This window comes from Protopterus annectens, chromosome 9.part0 (assembly GCF_019279795.1).
Source record: "Protopterus annectens isolate FY-2018-M chromosome 9.part0, PAN1.0, whole genome shotgun sequence".
NCBI lineage: Eukaryota > Metazoa > Chordata > Ceratodontiformes > Protopteridae > Protopterus > Protopterus annectens.
The window spans coordinates 1914470948-1914489341 of NC_056743.1; the positions used below are offsets into that span (position 1 = coordinate 1914470948).

The 18394-nt window shown below is 44.4% G+C and overlaps 1 protein-coding gene across 1 annotated transcript in view; it reads right to left on the reverse strand.

Annotated features, from left to right (window-relative positions):
* LOC122812319 (regulator of G-protein signaling 8-like) overlaps positions 1 to 18394 on the reverse strand; it is a 511190-nt gene that overhangs the window by 161718 nt on the left and 331078 nt on the right. Inside the window, exon 6 of the mRNA XM_044084724.1 lies at positions 15161 to 15327. Within this exon, the coding sequence (XP_043940659.1) occupies positions 15161 to 15327 (167 nt within the window). The remainder of the gene's footprint in view (positions 1 to 15160; positions 15328 to 18394) is intronic.

Consider the following 18394-nt stretch of genomic DNA (forward strand, 5'->3'; position numbering starts at 1 on the left):
ATTTTAGGGTAGGTTGGAAGTATTAGGGGCCAAGGGCTTTAGATTTCCCAAAAAGAGGGGATTAAGCTGTAGAACCAGATGGGAGTGGTGACAAAGTCAATCGGGTTGGAACATGATCTGCCTTTACAAATCCAAACTGAGTAAGAGTCCCAGTGTTTGGAAGATTATGCAGTATCTTTGTTTATATGAGTTCCATGATGATACATTCCATGGCCTTGCAGACCAGGCTCATCAGGCTAATGGGGGCGGTAGTTCGAGGGTCCGTTGTGGTTAGCCTTCCACACAATGAGTGGGATATGGGACACTGTCATGAGTGCACCATTCAGTGGTTACAAAGCCTGGAGGTGGAGGCTATGATTGAAACATGATTATAGCTTAGGTAGAGTCTTGCAGTTCATTCTGTAGTGCAGTTGTTTGTGCAGAGCGCAGCCTGCAGGATATTCTCAGCGTCCCATGGATGCTGTGTTCTTGGCTTTGGAGAAGTGCAAGTTTTTACCCACCTGTGCAGCCATGATTATAGTGGAACTTTGGCATTCTTCAGGGGTATAGAGATGGGCCTTCTAGGGGTGAGGAGGGGGTATAGTTAGCGCACTGAACCTATCTCGCTAGGGATGTTGGCAGTATCCAGTTGGTTCTGTATATTTAGTGCTTCATTATGTAGCAACCAACTCAGAGCAGATCTGAGTATTCCCATTTAGATTCTTGACATAGCTATAGAATGCTTTGTGGTTTGCCTTCCCAGAGTCAGTGGCAATTTTCGTTTTTATTAACTAAGCACAGTAGGTTTTTAGCCACGGCGAGGGATCTCAGCTTCTTGCTGAGGTTGACCAGGGAGTTCCTCCAGTCATGGGATTTTTACCTTTTTTGCAAAAAGTTTCTTTCTTCTGTTGTAGAGTTTGTTTATGGCAGAGGACCACCATTGGCTTCCCTTTTTTTGGAGAGGATACAACATCTTGGTTCTATTAGGGGATAACATGCGATTCATGCACTTTCGTGCAAGCGTGCTTCCCATAAAGAGGTGCATTTGTGTAGGATTCGGCAGTCGCTTACCTCAGCCCTGGCCGCCATCTGCATGGGTGTCATGAGGTTTGCCACTTCTACTGTCTTAAGAAGTGTGAGGTGTGGCTTTCGAGAAGTTTTTTATGATGGTTTCCCTAATTGGGGCTGGGAGTGGGATGTGCAGATGTCTAGGCTGATAAACCTGGCGCGGTGGATCTGACCAATGAGGGAAATTCGACCTCTGAGTGTGAACACCGTTTCATGTTAACCCAACCAGGTCCCTAGGATATTGCTGCCCCTGGTGGGGTGTGAGATAAGTGGATTCTGCCAAGTGTGTTGGAATTTGTAGAATTTTTCACAAAAGCGTTGAGCAAAAGAGTTGAGTACATGAGTAAGATTTTCCAGTTAATGGTAAGGGTAGTTGAGAATTGTCCATTATTAGGGTGTTGGGTTGCACCTAATGCGCTTTCAGTGTCAAGAAATGAGGAGTGTGAATCTGGGGCATGGGGGGTCACAGCAGCAAGCTACAGTGGGATTGCGGTCTTTAAGCCCAGAGTTAGCTTGCACTTGGAACCAATCACCGGATGCATTATTATGCTGTGCAACTAGCCTGGAGGTGTGGATATCATTAACGAATATGGACAGCCTCCAGTCTTCTTTCTCTCAAGTTAAGAGTGGCGAAAAGGTGTGGTATGAATTGAAGCCTGGTAATGCCCAGGGGGTGCTCTCTGGATCTTTGAAGCCAGGGTCTCTCTTCACTGCACAAGAATGTCATTGTTCTCCATTTTTAAGGGAGTGCCCTCGGGGTGAAGTGCATTTTGAGTTTAGACTTCTAGCATTGGGTAGACCTCTGATTTTGCTTACTTGCGCCTGTTACGGTGAGTAAATTTGTCATTTGAACTTCTGCCTAAAAAGGCATTATAGGAATTGTAGAGTCTTAAAGCAGTATCCGGAATCCCTGGGCGACAGGTGCAGGCAATCTCTGGCAAAGCATCATGCGCGACTGTCGATCATGTCATCCCAGGCAGACAAATACTGGATCACCAATGAAATGACACCAGAAGCTGTAGCCATTTGTTCGAGAGTCAATCATTTTTGTGTCCTTAGCCACTGGGCGTAATTCTAAGGTGATGGCAGGGATGCTACTCAGGAGTTAGGGTCATCACGTGCCTGGATACAAGATCAGGAGAGCTCCTCCCGCCCATGTCTCTCTTTTCGCCTTGTAGTCCAGGGAGGAGACGTCTCAGGTCATTTACACCAACATGGACAATGACAGTGTCATATTTGTACTTATTGTGGGAGTGACCTGAGGCATGCATTATGCGTCGGATCCTGGCACCCCTGGCACAGGCAGCTGACAGTAACTTTCTCCTTGTTTAGTCCAGTGAGTGGAACATCAGTGTGCTGACTATAGAGTCACCTATGACTAGGGAAGTGTTGCGGTATGTATAAATGGAACCGTGTGAGAGGGAAGTAGCAGTATCAGACAGAAATCAGGAACAAATGGAGCCATGTGAGAGGGAAGTAGCAGTATCAAACAGAAATCAGGAACAAATGGAGCCATGTGAGAGGGAAGTAGCAGTATCAGACAGAAATCAGGAACAAATGGAGCCATGTGAGATGGAAGTAGCAGTATCAGACAGAAATCAGGAACAAATGGAGCCATGTGAGAGGGAAGTAGCAGTATCAAACAGAAATCAGGAACAAATGGAGCCATGTGAGAGGGAAGTAGCAGTATCAGACAGAAATCAGGAACAAATGGAGCCATGTGAGAGGGAAGTAGCAGTATCAAACAGAAATCAGGAATAAATGGATCCATGTGAGGGAAATAGCAGTAACAAACAGAAATCAGGAACCAATGGAGCCACGTGACAGGAAAGTAGCAGTATCAGACAGAAATCAGGAACCAATGGAGCCATGTGAGATGGAAGTAGCAGTATCAGACAGAAATCAGGAACAAATGGAGCCATGTGAGAGGGAAGTAGCAGTATCAAACAGAAATCAGGAAGCAATGGAGCCATGTGAGAGGGAAGTAGCAGTATCAGACAGAAATCAGGAACAAATGGAGCCATGTGAGAGGGAATTAGCAGTATCAGACAGAAATCAGGAACAAATGGAGCCATGTGAGAGGGAAGTAGCAGTATCAGACAGAAATCAGGAACCAATGGAGCCATGTGAGATGGAAGTAGCAGTATCAGACAGAAATCAGGAACAAATGGAGCCATGTGAGAGGGAAGTAGCAGTATCAAACAGAAATCAGGAACAAATGGAGCCATGTGAGAGGGAAGTAGCAGTATCAAACAGAAATCAGGAACAAATGGAGCCATGTGAGAGGGAAGTAGCAGTATCAGACAGAAATCAGGAACAAATGGAGCCATGTGAGAGGGAAGTAGCAGTATCAAACAGAAATCAGGAACAAATGGAGCCATGTGAGAGGGAAGTAGCAGTATCAGACAGAAATCAGGAACAAATGGAGCCATGTGAGAGGGAAGTAGCAGTATCAAACAGAAATCAGGAACAAATGGAGCCATGTGAGAGGGAAGTAGCAGTATCAAACAGAAATCAGGAACAAATGGAGCCATGTGAGAGGGAAGTAGCAGTATCAGACAGAAATCAGGAACAAATGGAGCCATGTGAGAGGGAAGTAGCAGTATCAGACAGAAATCAGGAACAAATGGAGCCATGTGAGAGGGAAGTAGCAGTATCAGACAGAAATCAGGAACAAATGGAGCCATGTGAGAGGGAAGTAGCAGTATCAGACAGAAATCAGGAACCAATGGAGCCATGTGAGAGGGAAGTAGCAGTATCAAACAGAAATCAGGAACAAATGGAGCCATGTGAGAGGGAAGTAGCAGTATCAGACAGAAATCAGGAACCAATGGAGCCATGTGAGAGGGAAGTAGCAGTATCAAACAGAAATCAGGAACAAATGGAGCCATGTGAGAGGGAAGTAGCAGTATCAGACAGAAATCAGGAACAAATGGAGCCATGTGAGAGGGAAGTAGCAGTATCAAACAGAAATCAGGAACCAATGGAGCCATGTGAGATGGAAGTAGCAGTATCAGACAGAAATCAGGAACAAATGGAGCCGCGTGAGAGGGAATTAGCAGTATCAGACAGAAATCAGGAACAAATGGAGCCATGTGAGAGGGAAGTAGCAGTATCAGACAGAAATCAGGAACAAATGGAGCCATGTGAGAGGGAAGTAGCAGTATCAGACAGAAATCAGGAACAAATGGAGCCATGTGAGAGGGAAGTAGCAGTATCAAACAGAAATCAGGAACAAATGGAGCCATGTGAGAGGGAAGTAGCAGTATCAGACAGAAATCAGGAACAAATGGAGCCATGTGAGAGGGAAGTAGCAGTATCAAACAGAAATCAGGAACCAATGGAGCTGTTTGAGAGGGAAGTAGCAGTATCAGACAGAAATCAGGAACAAATGGAGCCATGTGAGAGGGAAGTAGCAGTATCAGACAGAAATCAGGAACAAATGGAGCCATGTGAGAGGGAAGTAGCAGTATCAAACAGAAATCAAGAACAAATGGAGCCATGTGAGAGGGAAGTAGCAGTATCAGACAGAAATCAGGAACAAATGGAGCCATGTGAGAGGGAAGTAGCAGTATCAAACAGAAATCAGGAACAAATGGAGCCATGTGAGAGGGAAGTAGCAGTATCAGACAGAAATCAGGAACAAATGGAGCCATGTGAGAGGGAAGTAGCAGTATCAGACAGAAATCAGGAACAAATGGAGCCGCGTGAGAGGGAATTAGCAGTATCAGACAGAAATCAGGAACAAATGGAGCCATGTGAGATGGAAGTAGCAGTATCAGACAGAAATCAGGAACAAATGGAGCGATGTGAGATGGAAGTAGCAGTATCAAACAGAAATCAGGAGTCAATGGAGCCACGTGAGAGGGAATTAGCAGTATCAGACAGAAATCAGGGACCAATGGAGCCATGTGAGATGGAAGTAGCAGTATCAGACAGAAATCAGGAACAAATGGAGCCGCGTGAGAGGGAATTAGCAGTATCAGACAGAAATCAGGAACAAATGGAGCCATGTGATAGGGAAGTAGCAGTATCAGACAGAAATCAGGAACAAATGGAGCCATGTGAGAGGGAAGTAGCAGTATCAAACAGAAATCAGGAACAAATGGAGCCATGTGAGAGGGAAGTAGCAGTATCAGACAGAAATCAGGAACAAATGGAGCCATGTGAGAGGGAAGTAGCAGTATCAGACAGAAATCAGGAACAAATGGAGCCATGTGAGAGGGAAGTAGCAGTATCAAACAGAAATCAGGAACCAATGGAGCCATGTGAGAGGGAAGTAGCAGTATCAGACAGAAATCAGGAACAAATGGAGCCATGTGAGAGGGAAGTAGCAGTATCAAACAGAAATCAGGAACAAATGGAGCCATGTGAGATGGAAGTAGCAGTATCAGACAGAAATCAGGAACCAATGGAGCCATGTAAGATGGAAGTAGCAGTATCAGACAGAAATCAGGAACCAGTGGAGCTGCATGACAGGGAAGTAGCAGTAACAAACAGAAATCAGGAACAAATGGAGCCATGTGAGAGGGAAGTAGCAGTATCAGACAGAAATCAGGAACAAATGGAGCCATGTGAGAGGGAAGTAGCAGTATCAGACAGAAATCAGGAACAAATGGAGCCATGTGAGAGGGAAGTAGCAGTATCAGACAGAAATCAGGAACCAATGGAGCCATGTGAGAGGGAAGTAGCAGTATCAGACAGAAATCAGGAACCAATGGAGCCATGTGAGAGGGAAGTAGCAGTATCAGACAGAAATCAGGAACAAATGGAGCCATGTGAGAGGGAAGTAGCAGTATCAGACAGAAATCAGGAACAAATGAAGTCGGGTGAGAGGGATTAGCAGTATCAGACAGAAATCAGGAACCAATGGAGCCATGTGAGAGGGAAGTAGCAGTATCAAACAGAAATCAGGAACAAATGGAGCCATGTGAGAGGGAAGTAGCAGTATCAGACAGAAATCAGGAACAAATGGAGTTGCATGAGAGTGAAGTAGCAGTATCAAACAGAAATCAGGAACAAATGGAGCCATGTGAGAGGGAAGTAGCAGTATCAGACAGAAATCAGGAACAAATGGAGCCATGTGAGAGGGAAGTAGCAGTATCAAACAGAAATCAGGAACAAATGGAGCTGTGTGAGAGGGAAGTAGCAGTATCAGACAGAAATCAGGAACCAATGGAGCCATGTGAGATGGAAGTAGCAGTATCAAACAGAAATCAGGAACAAATGGAGCCATGTGAGAGGGAAGTAGCAGTATCAGACAGAAATCAGGAACAAATGGAGCCATGTGAGAGGGAAGTAGCAGTATCAGACAGAAATCAGGAACAAATGGAGCCATGTGAGAGGGAAGTAACAGTATCAGACAGAAATCAGGAACCAATGGAGCCATGTAAGATGGAAGTAGCAGTATCAGACAGAAATCAGGAACCAGTGGAGCTGCATGACAGGGAAGTAGCAGTAACAAACAGAAATCAGGAAGCAATGGAGCCATGTGACAGGAAGTAGCAGTATCAGACAGAAATCAGGAACAAATGGAGCCATGTGAGAGGGAAGTAGCAGTATCAGACAGAAATCAGGAACCAATGGAGCCATGTGAGAGGGAAGTAGCAGTATCAAACAGAAATCAGGAACAAATGGAGCCATGTGAGAGGGAAGTAGCAGTATCAGACAGAAATCAGGAACAAATGGAGCCATGTGAGAGGGAAGTAGCAGTATCAAACAGAAATCAGGAACCAATGGAGCCATGTGAGGGAAGTAGCAGTATCAGACAGAAATCAGGAACAAATGGAGCCATGTGAGAGGGAAGTAGCAGTATCAGACAGAAATCAGGAACAAATGGAGCCATGTGAGAGAGAATTAGCAGTATCAGACAGAAATCAGGAACAAATGGAGCCATGTGAGAGGGAAGTAGCAGTATCAGACAGAAATCAGGAACAAATGGAGCCATGTGAGAGGGAAGTAGCAGTATCAGACAGAAATCAGGAACAAATGGAGCCATGTGAGGAGCAGTATCAAACAGAAATCAGGAACAAATGGAGCCATGTGAGAGGGAAGTAGCAGTATCAGACAGAAATCAGGAACAAATGGAGCCATGTGAGAGGGAAGTAGCAGTATCAAACAGAAATCAGGAACAAATGGAGCCATGTGAGAGGGAAGTAGCAGTATCAGACAGAAATCAGGAACCAGTGGAGCTGTGTGAGAGGGAAGTAGCAGTATGAAACAGAAATCAGGAACAAATGGAACCGTGTGAGAGGGAAGTAGCAGTATCAGACAGAAATCAGGAACAAATGGAGCCATGTGAGAGGGAAGTAGCAGTATCAAACAGAAATCAGGAACAAATGGAGCCATGTGAGAGGGAAGTAGCAGTATCAGACAGAAATCAGGAACAAATGGAGCCATGTGAGAGGGAAGTAGCAGTATCAGACAGAAATCAGGAACAAATGGAGCCATGTGAGAGGGAAGTAGCAGTATCAGACAGAAATCAGGAACAAATGGAGCCATGTGAGAGGGAAGTAGCAGTATCAAACAGAAATCAGGAACAAATGGAGCCATGTGAGAGGGAATTAGCAGTATCAGACAGAAATCAGGAACAAATGGAGCCATGTGATAGGGAAGTAGCAGTATCAAACAGAAATCAGGAACCAATGGAGCTGTTTGAGAGGGAAGTAACAGTATCAAACAGAAATCAGGAACAAATGGAGCCATGTGAGAGGGAAGTAGCAGTATCAAACAGAAATCAGGAACAAATGGAGCCATGTGAGAGGGAAGTAGCAGTATCAGACAGAAATCAGGAACCAATGGAGCCATGTGAGATGGAAGTAGCAGTATCAAACAGAAATCAGGAACAAATGGAGCCATGTGAGAGGGAAGTAGCAGTATCAGACAGAAATCAGGAACAAATGGAGCCACTTGAGAGGGAATTAGCAGTATCAGACAGAAATCAGGAAGAAATGGAGCCATGTGAGAGGGAAGTAGCAGTATCAGACAGAAATCAGGAACAAATGGAGCCATGTGAGAGGGAAGTAGCAGTATCAAACAGAAATCAGGAACAAATGGAGCAGAAATCAGGAACAATGGAGCCATGAGAAGGAAGTAGCAGTATCAGACAGAAATCAGGAACAAATGGAGCCATGTGAGAGGGAAGTAGCAGTATCAAACAGAAATCAGGAACAAATGGAGCCATGTGAGAGGGAAGTAGCAGTATCAGACAGAAATCAGGAACCAATGGAGCCATGTGAGAGGGAAGTAGCAGTATCAAACAGAAATCAGGAACAAATGGAGCCATGTGAGAGGGAAGTAGCAGTATCAGACAGAAATCAGGAACAAATGGAGCCATGTGAGAGGGAAGTAGCAGTATCAAACAGAAATCAGGAACAAATGGAGCCATGTGAGAGGGAAGTAGCAGTATCAAACAGAAATCAGGAACAAATGGAGCCATGTGAGAGGGAAGTAGCAGTATCAAACAGAAATCAGGAACAAATGGAGCCATGTGAGAGGGAAGTAGCAGTATCAGACAGAAATCAGGAACAAATGGAGCCATGTGAGAGGGAAGTAGCAGTATCAAACAGAAATCAGGAACAAATGGAGCCATGTGAGAGGGAAGTAGCAGTATCAGACAGAAATCAGGAACCAATGGAGCCATGTGAGATGGAAGTAGCAGTATCAAACAGAAATCAGGAACAAATGGAGCCATGTGAGAGGGAAGTAGCAGTATCAGACAGAAATCAGGAACAAATGGAGCCATGTGAGAGGGAAGTAGCAGTATCAGACAGAAATCAGGAACAAATGGAGCCATGTGAGAGGGAAGTAGCAGTATCAGACAGAAATCAGGAACAAATGGAGCCATGTGAGAGGGAAGTAGCAGTATCAAACAGAAATCAGGAACCAATGGAGCCGCGTGAGAGGGAAGTAGCAGTATCAGACAGAAATCAGGAACCAGTGGAGCCATGTGACAGGGAAGTAGCAGTAACAAACAGAAATCAGGAAGCAATGGAGCCGCGTGACAGGAAAGTAGCAGTAGCAGTATCAGACAGAAATCAGGAACAAATGAAGTTGTGAGAGGGAATTAGCAGTATCAGACAGAAATCAGGAACAAATGGAGCCATGTGAGAGGGAAGTAGCAGTATCAGACAGAAATCAGGAACCAATGGAGCCATGTGAGAGGGAAGTAGCAGTATCAGACAGAAATCAGGAACAAATGGAGCCATGTGAGAGGGAAGTAGCAGTATCAGACAGAAATCAGGAACAAATGGAGCCATGTGAGAGGGAAGTAGCAGTATCAGACAGAAATCAGGAACAAATGGAGCCATGTGAGAGGGAAGTAGCAGTATCAGACAGAAATCAGGAACAAATGGAGCCATGTGAGAGGGAAGTAGCAGTATCAAACAGAAATCAGGAACAAATGGAGCCATGTGAGAGGGAAGTAGCAGTATCAGACAGAAATCAGGAACAAATGGAGCCATGTGAGAGGGAAGTAGCAGTATCAGACAGAAATCAGGAACAAATGGAGCCATGTGAGAGGGAAGTAGCAGTATCAGACAGAAATCAGGAACAAATGGAGCCATGTGAGAGGGAAGTAGCAGTATCAAACAGAAATCAGGAACAAATGGAGCCATGTGAGAGGGAAGTAGCAGTATCAGACAGAAATCAGGAACAAATGGAGCCATGTGAGAGGGAAGTAGCAGTATCAAACAGAAATCAGGAACAAATGGATCCATGCGAGAGGGAAATAGCAGTATCAGACAGAAATCAGGAACAAATGGAGCCATGTGAGAGGGAAGTAGCAGTATCAGACAGAAATCAGGAACAAATGGAGCCATGTGAAAGGGAAGTAGCAGTATCAAACAGAAATCAGGAACCAATGGAGCCATGTGAGAGGGAAGTAGCAGTATCAGACAGAAATCAGGAACAAATGGAGCCATGTGAGAGGGAAGTAGCAGTATCAAACAGAAATCAGGACCAATGGAGTCATGTGAGAGTGAAGTAGCAGTATCAAACAGAAATCAGGAACAAATGGAGCCGTGTGAGAGAGAAGTAGCAGTATCAAACAGAAATCAGGAACAAATGGAGCCATGTGAGAGGGAAGTAGCAGTATCAAACAGAAATCAGGAACCAATGGAGCCATGTGAGAGGGAAGTAGCAGTATCAAACAGAAATCAGGAACCAATGGAGCCATGTGAGAGGGAAGTAGCAGTATCAGACAGAAATCAGGAACAAATGGAGCCGTGTGAGAGAGAAGTACAAACAGAAATCAGGAACCAATGGAGCTGTGAGAGAGGGACGTAGCAGTATCAGACAGAAATCAGGAACAAATGGAGCCATGTGAGAGGGAAGTAGCAGTATCAGACAGAAATCAGGAACAAATGGAGCCATGTGAGAGGGAAGTAGCAGTATCAGACAGAAATCAGGAACAAATGGAGCCATGTGAGAGGGAAGTAGCAGTATCAAACAGAAATCAGGAACAAATGGAGCCATGTGAGAGGGAAGTAGCAGTATCAGACAGAAATCAGGAACAAATGGAGCCATGTGAGAGGGAAGTAGCAGTATCAAACAGAAATCAGGAACCAATGGAGCCATGTGAGATGGAAGTAGCAGTATCAAACAGAAATCAGGAACAAATGGAGCCATGTGAGAGGGAAGTAGCAGTATCAGACAGAAATCAGGAACAAATGGAGCCATGTGAGAGGGAAGTAGCAGTATCAGACAGAAATCAGGAACAAATGGAGCCATGTGAGAGGGAAGTAGCAGTATCAGACAGAAATCAGGAACAAATGGAGCCATGTGAGAGGGAAGTAGCAGTATCAGACAGAAATCAGAAACCAATGGAGCCATGCAGGATGGAAGTAGCAGTATCAGACAGAAATCAGGAACAAATGAAGTCATGTGAGAGGGAATTAGCAGTATCAGACAGAAATCAGGAACAAATGGAGTCACGTGAGAGTGAAGTAGCAGTATCAAACAGAAATCAGGAACCAGTGGAGCCGTGTGAGAGGGAAGTAGCAGTATCAGACAGAAATCAGGAACCAATGGAGCCATGTGAGATGGAAGTAGCAGTATCAAACAGAAATCAGGAACCAATGGAGCCATGTGAGATGGAAGTAGCAGTATCAGACAGAAATCAGGAACAAATGGAGCCATGTGAGAGGGAAGTAGCAGTATCAGACAGAAATCAGGAACAAATGGAGCCATGTGAGAGGGAAGTAGCAGTATCAGACAGAAATCAGGAACCAATGGAGCCATGTGAGATGGAAGTAACAGTATCAAACAGAAATCAGGAACAAATGGAGCCATGTGAGAGGGAAGTAGCAGTATCAAACAGAAATCAGGAACCAATGGAGCCATGTGAGAGGGAAGTAGCAGTATCAGATGGAAATCAGCAGCCAATGGAGCCATGAGAGAGGGAAGTAGCAGTATCAAACAGAAATCGGGAAGCAATGGAGCCATGTGAGAGGGAAGTAGCAGTATCAGACAGAAATTGGGAACCAATGGAGCCGTGTGAGAGGGAAGTAGCTGTATCAGACAGAAATCAGGAACAAATGAAGCCATGTGAGAGGAATGTAGCAATATCAAACAGAAATCAGGAACAAATGGATACATGTGAGAGGGAAATAGCAGTAACAAACAGAAATCAGGAACCAATGGAGCTGTGTGAGAGGGAAGTAGCAGTATCAGACAGAGATCATGAACCAATGGAGCCGTGAGAGAGGGACGTAGCAGTATCAGACAGAAATCAGGAACCAATGGAGGTGTGTGAGAGGAAGTAGCAGTATCTGACAGAAATCAGGAACAAATGGAGCTGTGTGAGAGGGAAGTAGCAGTATCAGACAGAAATCTGGAACAAATGGAGGCATCTGAGAGGAAAGTAGGAGTATCAAACAGAAATCCAGAACAAGTGGAGCCATGTGAGAGGAATGTAGCAATATCAGACAGAAATCAGGAACAAATGGAGCCATGTGAGAGGGAAGTAGCAGTATCAGACAGAAATCAGGACCCAATGGAGTAGTGTGAGAGTGAAGTAGCAGTATCAAACAGAAATCAGGAACCAGTGGAGCCGTGTGAGAGGGAAGTAGCAGTATCAGACAGAAATCAGGAACAAATGGAGCCATGTGAGAGGGAAGTAGCAGTATCAGACAGAAGTCAGGAACCAATGTAGCTATGTGAGAGAGAAGCAGCAGTATCAGACAGAAATCAGGGACAAATGGAGCCATGTGAGATGGAAGGAGAGGTATCAAACAGAAATCAGGAACAAATGGAGCCGTGTGAGAGGGAAGTAGCAGTATCAGATGGAAATCAGCAGCCAATGGAGCCATGAGAGAGGGAAGTAGCAGTATCAAACAGAAATCAGGAAGCAATGGAGCCATGTGAGAGGGAAGTAGCAGTATCAAACAGAAATCAGGAGCAAATGGAGCAGTTTGAGAGGGAAGTAGCAATATCAGATGGAAATCAGCAACCAATGGAGCCATGTGAGATGGAAGTAGCAGTATCAAACAGAAATCAGGACCCAATGGAGCCATGTGAGAGGGAAGTAGCAGTATCAGACAGAAATCAGGAACAAATGGAGCTGCGTGAGAGGGAAGTAGCAGTATCAAACAGAAATCAGGAACAAATGGATCCATGTGAGAGGGAAATAGCAGTAACAAACAGAAATCAGGAACCAATGGAGCCGTGTGAGAGGGAAGTAGCAGTATCAGACAGAAATCAGGAACAAATGGAGCCATGTGAGAGGGAAGTAGCAGTATCAAACAGAACTCAGGAAGAAATGGATCCATGTGAGAGGGAAACAGCAGTAACAAACAGAAATCAGGAAGCGATGGAGCTGTGTGAGAAGGAAGTAGCAGTATCAGACAGAAATCAGGAGTGTATCCTCATGATGTGAAACACTGAGGTAATGATTCTACTCTTACAAAGCTAGATCAAATCACATAATGAGTGGTATACAGTCCTGGGGGACAGATTAGGAAATGAAGTAAATGTACTTTAAAGGAATTTAGAGGAAATGTACTACAAAGATCATGGGATGAAGAGGAAGGAATATGGCTAAAGTCTAGAGGAATTAGAGCTCTTCTCAACTGAAGTGAGGAGATACAGGGGTATGATACTGGTGCACATGATCATGTTAGTGTGATGTGAAATAGCCATTTGTACAGGAAGGACAGAGGAAGGGGAGGCATAGATATCAGACTGAGGGATGATTTAAACCAGCCATTCTGTACAGGAAGGACAGAGGATGAAGGAGGGGGCACAGACATCAGACAGGGGTGATGTAAATGAGCCATTCTGTACAGGAAGGACAGAGGACGAAGGAGGGGCACAGGCATCAGGCTGATGGCTTATTTGAAGTAGCCATTTGTACAGAATCGACAGATGATGAAGGAGGGGGCAGAGACATCAGACTTAGGGGTGTTATGAACGAGCCATTCTGTTCAAGAAGGACAGAGGATGAAGGAGGGGGCATAGAGATCAGATTGAGGGGTGATGTAAGTGCGTCATTCTGTACAGGAAGGACCGGGGATAAAGGAGGGGGCAAAGAAATCAGACTGAGGGGTGATATGAACGAGCCATTCTGTATAGGAAGGACAGATGATGAAGGAGGGGGCACAGACATCAGACTGAGGGGTGATGTAAATGAGTCATTCTGTACAGGAAGGACAGGGGATGAAGAAGGGGGCACAGACATCAGACTGAGAGGTGATTTGAAGGAACCATTCTGTACAGGAAGGACACAGGATGAAGGAGGGGGTACAGACATCAGACTGAGGGCTGATGTGAAGGAGCCATTCTGTACAGGAAGGACACAGGATGAAGGAGGGGCTACAGACATCAGACTGAGAGGTGATTTGAAGGAACCATTCTGTACAGGAAGGACACAGGATGAAGGAGGGGGCACAGACATCAGACTGAGGGGTGATGTGAAGGAGACATTTTGTATAGGAAGGACAGGGCACAGACATCAGATTGAATGGTGATGTGATAGAACCATTCTGTACAGGAAGTACAGAGGATGAAGGACAGGACACGGGCATCAGACTTTAGGAACTAACTACTTTTTGGGTCTCTGAAAGTTCTTTTTCTTAAAGAGAATTCTGAGCATATGGAATGGACTGCTGGAATTGGTGGTGGAGAGGAAATCCACAGAGATATTTAAAAGGGTGTGGGGCACACAGAGATATTTAAAAGGGCATGGGGCACACAGAGATATTTAAAAGGGCGTGGGGCACACAGAGATATTTAAAAGGGCGTGGGGCACTTGAATAAAGAGTAAGGGAGAAGGTGGGCATTGAGGAAATAAAATGTTAGGGCAATTAAAAGAGCAGCCTAGATCCCTCAGGCTGATGTAAGGTAATGTAGCTGAAACATATCCACTTTACACTTTAATATGTGCTGTTTGTTGTGGCGGGGGTTAAGATCCATAGTGTTCTAGAAAGAAGTTGAACTGTTTGACTCCTGTTTGAAAGTAGCACTTAGCTGGTTTGTTTTTATAGTATGAGGTCCATTTTGTAACCTTTGCAAAAATGCTTTCAGGCAATATAGCAGTTGATAAAGGATGTGAGGATGGTGCACAGTACTCACGCCTCTCATGTGAGGATGGTGCACAGTAGTCATGCCTCTCACATGAGGATGGTGCATAGTACTCACGCCTCTCATGTGAGGATGGTGCACAGTACTCATGCCTCTCACATGAGGATGGTGCACAGTACTCACGCCTATCACATGAGGATGGTGCACAGTACTCACGCCTCTCATGTGAGGATGGTGCACAGTACTCATGCCTCTCACATGAGGATGGTGCATAGTACTCACGCCTATCACGCGAGGATGGTGCACAGTACTCACACCTTTCACAACAGCCTTTTGATAGCCAAACTGGTACCATGACACCTAAGTAGATCTCAAAGATGTTTGGCATCCATAATAAATACTTTATATATATATATATATGGAAATATTCTGTTGTTGTCTGAGTTGTTGCTGTTTTTATCTACATAAAGTAAATGATAAGAGCCACATGTGTTTTCCTTAATAAACCAGAAAAGGAAATATCTTTTAGAAATGCCGGGGAATGCATATACAAATGGACACAAGAAATCATTGACAGAATACATAACAAACGCACCTCTTTGGGAGCCTGAATTCCAATAAATTCTGTAAAAATGTTGTGGGCTTTGGGAGCAATTTTTGCAGACATCTTTGTCTTTTTGAAGTCCTCACATGCAACCCAGAACTCAATGTTCTCTTCACTGAATTCTGTCTGTAGAAAATTACGAAATGCAGATAGTCCATCTGAGAATGGAAAAAAGAAGAAAAAAGTAGTAAATACATGAGTTGTGAGGTCAAAATAATTCTCAACCAGAGAAAAGACAGCTGCTGGTACTAAAAAAAAGGCATTACTGTCACTTTATATATTTTGGAGGAGCTGAAAAGTTGAAACTGCGATAGTGATTAGTGTTAAGCAGGCCTCTTCATTTACTCACACACACACACACACACACACACACACACATGCGCACGCGCACACACACACACACACACACACACACACACACACACACACACACACACATGCGCACGCGCACACACACACGCACATGCACACAGAGTCAGATTTACCAATGCCCATTCTTCTTCTTCTTTCGGCTTTTTCCTGGTTAGGGGTCACCACAGCGGATCACCTTGTCCGCACATTGAATGGCAGTGGAGTTTTACGGTGTCGAGTTGCCAGCCACAGAAGGCACACTCACACGCACACCTAGGGCCAATTTAGAGTGTCCAATCCACCTGCAGCATGTCTTTGGGATGTGGGAGGAAACCGGAGCACCCGGAGGAAACCCACGCGACCACAGGGAGGACATGCAGACTCCGCACAGAAGGCACCCCAGCCGAGGATCGAACCGGAGAACCTCTTGCTGTGAGGCAGCAATGCTAACCACTGCACCACCATGGCCGCCCATTTACCAATGCCCATTATAATATATAAATATAAGTTGTTGAAATACAGCATAAAGAGGCAGAGAACTAGACATAGGATATAATTTGATATTTAAATGCATGGTAGAATGAACATATTATATTATATTCAGTCATAGTAATATATTATCAGTTATGTTTACATATTCAAAGATTTCAAGAATATGTGCAACAGCTCTTTATAAAATATATTGCTGATGAAATATCATACAGCACTCTAAGGATTCTGTACCTTTATAAGGGCATGCTAAATATACACAATTGGAGTTTTGTTACTCTCTCTTTATCTGCTTCTGTTACTAAAATGAGTTCAGCATCCCAGTGTTGAGACTACGTCAACGGAAAGCAAGTGGTAATCTTGTCCTTTATTCGATTTTCTTCCTATTTTGCAGTTCAAAACAAATTTTGCCTTGCTTTATTGCTTCTTAATGGCATGTAAAGCTTTCCATTAACTTCATTTCCTAGTCAGTTCTACGTCTGAGATGCACTAATAGTTTTCTTGGCTCATGTATCACTGGCATTGCATCATCATTTATTTGTGCGAGATATTCTTCTTGCAGCTTTCCTAAACCTGCACTAAGGTGTATATGAAATGCGACTGGAATCTGCTGCACAGATTTCCTAAACCTGCACTAAGGTGTATATGAAATGCGACTGGAATCTGCTACACAGATTTCCTAAACCTGCACTAAGGTGTATATGAAATGCGACTGGAATCTGCTACGCAGCTTTCCTAAACCTGCACTAAGGTGTATATGAAATGCGACTGGAATCTGCTACGCAGCTTTCCTAAACCTGCACTAAGGTGTATATGAAATGCGACTGGAATCTGCTACGCAGCTTTCCTAAACCTGCACTAAGGTGTATATGAAATGCGACTGGAATCTGCTACGCAGCTTTCCTAAACCTGCACTAAGGTGTATATGAAATGCGACTGGAATCTGCTACGCAGATTTCCTAAACCTGCACTAAGGTGTATATGAAATGCGACTGGAATCTGCTGCACAGATTTCCTAAACCTGCACTAAGGTGTATATGAAATGCGACTGGAATCTGCTACGCAGATTTCCTAAACCTGCACTAAGGTGTATATGAAATGCGACTGGAATCTGCTGCACAGATTTCCTAAACCTGCACTAAGGTGTATATGAAATGTGACTGGAATCTGCTACACAGATTTCCTAAACCTGCACTAAGGTGTATATGAAATGCGACTGGAATCTGCTACGCAGCTTTCCTAAACCTGCACTAAGGTGTATATGAAATGCGACTGGAATCTGCTACGCAGCTTTCCTAAACCTGCACTAAGGTGTATATGAAATGCGACTGGAATCTGCTACGCAGCTTTCCTAAACCTGCACTAAGGTGTATATGAAATGCGACTGGAATCTGCCACGCAGCTTTCCTAAACCTGCACTAAGGTGTATATGAAATGCGACTGGAATCTGCCACGCAGCTTTCCTAAACCTGCACTAAGGTGTATATGAAATGCGACTGGAATCTGCTACGCAGATTTCCTAAACCTGCACTAAGGTGTATATGAAATGCGACTGGAATCTGCTCGCAGCTTTCCTAAACCTGCACTAAGGTGTATATGAAATGCGACTGGAATCTGCCACGCAGATTTCCTAAACCTGCACTAAGGTGTATATGAAATGCGACTGGAATCTGCTACGCAGATTTCCTAAACCTGCACTAAGGTGTATATGAAATGCGACTGGAATCTGCTGCACAGATTTCCTAAACCTGCACTAAGGTGTATATGAAATGCGACTGGAATCTGCTACGCAGATTTCCTAAACCTGCACTAAGGTGTATATGAAATGCGACTGGAATCTGCTACACAGATTTCCTAAACCTGCACTAAGGTGTATATGAAATGCGACTGGAATCTGCTACGCAGATTTCCTAAACCTGCACTAAGGTGTATATGAAATGCGACTGGAATCTGCTGCACAGATTTCCTAAACCTGCACTAAGGTGTATATGAAATGCGACTGGAATCTGCTACGCAGATTTCCTAAACCTGCACTAAGGTGTATATGAAATGCGACTGGAATCTGCTGCACAGATTTCCTAAACCTGCACTAAGGTGTATATGAAATGCGACTGGAATCTGCTACGCAGATTTCCTAAACCTGCACTAAGGTGTATATGAAATGCAACTGGAATCTGCTACGCAGATTTCCTAAACCTGCACTAAGGTGTATATGAAATGCGACTGGAATCTGCTACGCAGCTTTCCTAAACCTGCACTAAGGTGTATATGAAATGCGACTGGAATCTGCTACGCAGCTTTCCTAAACCTGCACTAAGGTGTATATGAAATGCCACTGGAATCTGCTACGCAGCTTTCCTAAACCTGCACTAAGGTGTATATGAA